Source organism: Lipotes vexillifer, unplaced genomic scaffold (assembly GCF_000442215.2).
Source record: "Lipotes vexillifer unplaced genomic scaffold, Lipotes_vexillifer_v1.1 scaffold2106, whole genome shotgun sequence".
Taxonomy (NCBI): Eukaryota; Metazoa; Chordata; class Mammalia; order Artiodactyla; family Lipotidae; genus Lipotes; species Lipotes vexillifer.
In genome coordinates, this window is record NW_006775310.1 from 542,521 (window position 1) to 544,816 (window position 2,296).

Here is a 2,296-nt window from a genome sequence, read left to right on the forward strand (position 1 = left end):
CCCCCCCCCCCCCCCCGATCAGACTGGCAGTATAAGGCCGGTGCGCGGGAGGAAGGGGTGGCAGACTCCCTCTCCTCCATGATGGGCGTGCCTGTCTCTACGGCCCTGCTCTGGGAGGGGCCGCCTCACACCCCCACAGACCACGGGGCTGCATGTGACTAGGGCTCTGGCACGGCCCTGCGCCCCCGCCCAACCCCGACTACATAGCTCTTCAGGCTCCCTCGCGGGAAAAAGGTACCGACCGTCACTCAGAGTCACAGACCACAATTACCCGCGGAGTGTTCAGTGGGCAGGGGTACAGGATAGGTTTCACGGGTGGTGGGAGGGGGCCGTAAAGGTCATTGTGCGCATGCGCATAGGCTCCTTATTGTTTCCCCACCCACCCAGCACCAGCACCGTTTCGGGGCGGCGGCCACAATTAAAATGTTTGGGGAGGGGGCAATTACTTCATCTCAACCTCCCACCCCCAAATATAAATCCAGTTCTCTAGGAGCCTCAGAGCACAGGCTCCTTTCCTACGTCTTCCATGCCCGTCTACCCAGGTTCGTGCCAGTTTCCCCCCGCTCTGCCACACCTATGGCGCCCGCCCACTCGTGCCCCACTGCCCGCGCAGCCTCTCCCTGCCCTGCCCTGCACTGGCCCGCTCACCTTGCGGTCGTTAACTCCTTCTCCCACAGCGATCACCACGCCCGCGCCCTCCATGCCTGGAGTGAGGGGCAGCGGCGGCAGTCGGTCGTACAGCCCCTGCCGGGCCATAAGGTCGGCGAAGTTGAGCCCGCAGGCCTTGACGCGCAGCGTCAGCTGGCCGGTCCCGGGGGCCGGGGGAGCGGCCGGCCGGGTCTGCAACTTCACCTTGTCGTAGCCACCGAAGCCGGTGAGCACCAGGCAGCGCAGCGGCGGCGGCGAAGGGGCGACGGGCCCCTCGGAGGCCGCGGGTGGCTGGGCGTCGCCGGCTGCCTCCTCCGCCTTCGGGAGCTGCGAAGAGGCATCTTCTCCAGCCCCTGCCTCGGCCACCGCCACCAAGGTGGCCGCCTCGTCTACCTCTCTCTCGGCGGACATGGCTGGGACGCTCGACGTGCGCGCACAGCTGGACCGAGAGTGCACCGCTGGGGAAGGCGGGGCGCGAGTCAGGACTTGCTAAGGCTGCGGACTCGGAGCGGGCGGGGCGGGGCGCCGGGACGGGGGCGGGGCCTCGGGCGCGGACTTAAAGGGCCAGGGCCACAGTGCAGGTGCGGCGCGAGCGCGAGAAGTGGAGAGGAGGGGCTTATTGGGTACGGGCCCACGCGAGGTCCTTCTTGGGATCATGAAGACTGCGAGTTAATTTACTTATTTATTCATAATAATTAAGCTAAAAATATATTAAGGGACAGTCTGAAGGACGATCCCCAAACCTGAGCTTACATCAGATGTGGGGAGCCAGCCACCTGTGGAGCGGAACCCAACCGAGCTGTTCCTCAGGCTGACACGACCCATATGAGGCCCATTCTTTGCTTGCAGTGGCAAACTTGGAGCAGGGTGACCGAGCCATCTGACTTTGTTAAAGCTCTGTACTTCAGTTGTCCTTTCTGTAAAATGGTGACGGTGTTGCTTGATCTAGTTAATCTTTACAGGGTAAAGATAAAATTAAATCCAGTATCCTCTATTTAAAGAAGCGCTTTTAAACGGTAAAAGATGCCATGCAAATGCAAAACAGAGGTTTGATTATTGTTAGACTCCGAATCAAGCCTGGAATCACTTTAGAGCTTGTCTCTGGCTCCAGCAGGGCTGTCACCCTGGGCAGTTCTATCTTCCTCTTCTTTGTCCCCGTCTCCGTCTCCCCGAAGCATCCACCAGAGGACGCAGCTTCCCCAAAACTTTCCACCCTGCGCTTGGCTGGAGAAACTCTGTCCTTGCTTCCCTGCTCCCCCGGGCCCGCGGTTAAATCACCGCAGCCCCAGGCCAGGCCGTCCGTTGCCGTGGTAACGGAAAGCCAGGGCTTCACCATTGTCTGGGTGGGTGCATTGGAGTCCTTGCCTATACATCCCCAAGACTCCCTGCCGGGACTTTAGTGTGGGGGAGGGAGACCGAACCAAAAAGACGCCCTTTTTCCCCCTACCTTCTCGCGCCCCCTTCTGTTCAGAAAGTGGATGGCTTCCCCCGCGCGTGTCCGCACTAGCACACCGGCGTTCACGCGTGGTACGCAGAAGGCCCAAGCCTCGCGCTTGTGCAGCTCCCACCCTACCCCTCAGAACTTTCCCCGAACTCTGCCCCTCCCCCATCGCTAAGGAAGTCAACTCAGTCAAATAACCCGGTTCAG

The 2,296-nt window shown here is 61.1% G+C and overlaps 1 protein-coding gene across 1 annotated transcript in view; it reads right to left on the reverse strand.

Moving 5' to 3' along the window:
* VAT1 (vesicle amine transport 1) overlaps positions 1–1,148 on the reverse strand; it is a 6,874-nt gene extending 5,726 nt beyond the window's left edge. Inside the window, exon 1 of the mRNA XM_007449881.1 lies at positions 649–1,148. Coding sequence (XP_007449943.1) covers positions 649–1,059 — 411 coding nt within the window. The 5' untranslated portion in view covers positions 1,060–1,148. The remainder of the gene's footprint in view (positions 1–648) is intronic.
* Between the last annotated feature and the right edge of the window lie 1,148 nt (positions 1,149–2,296).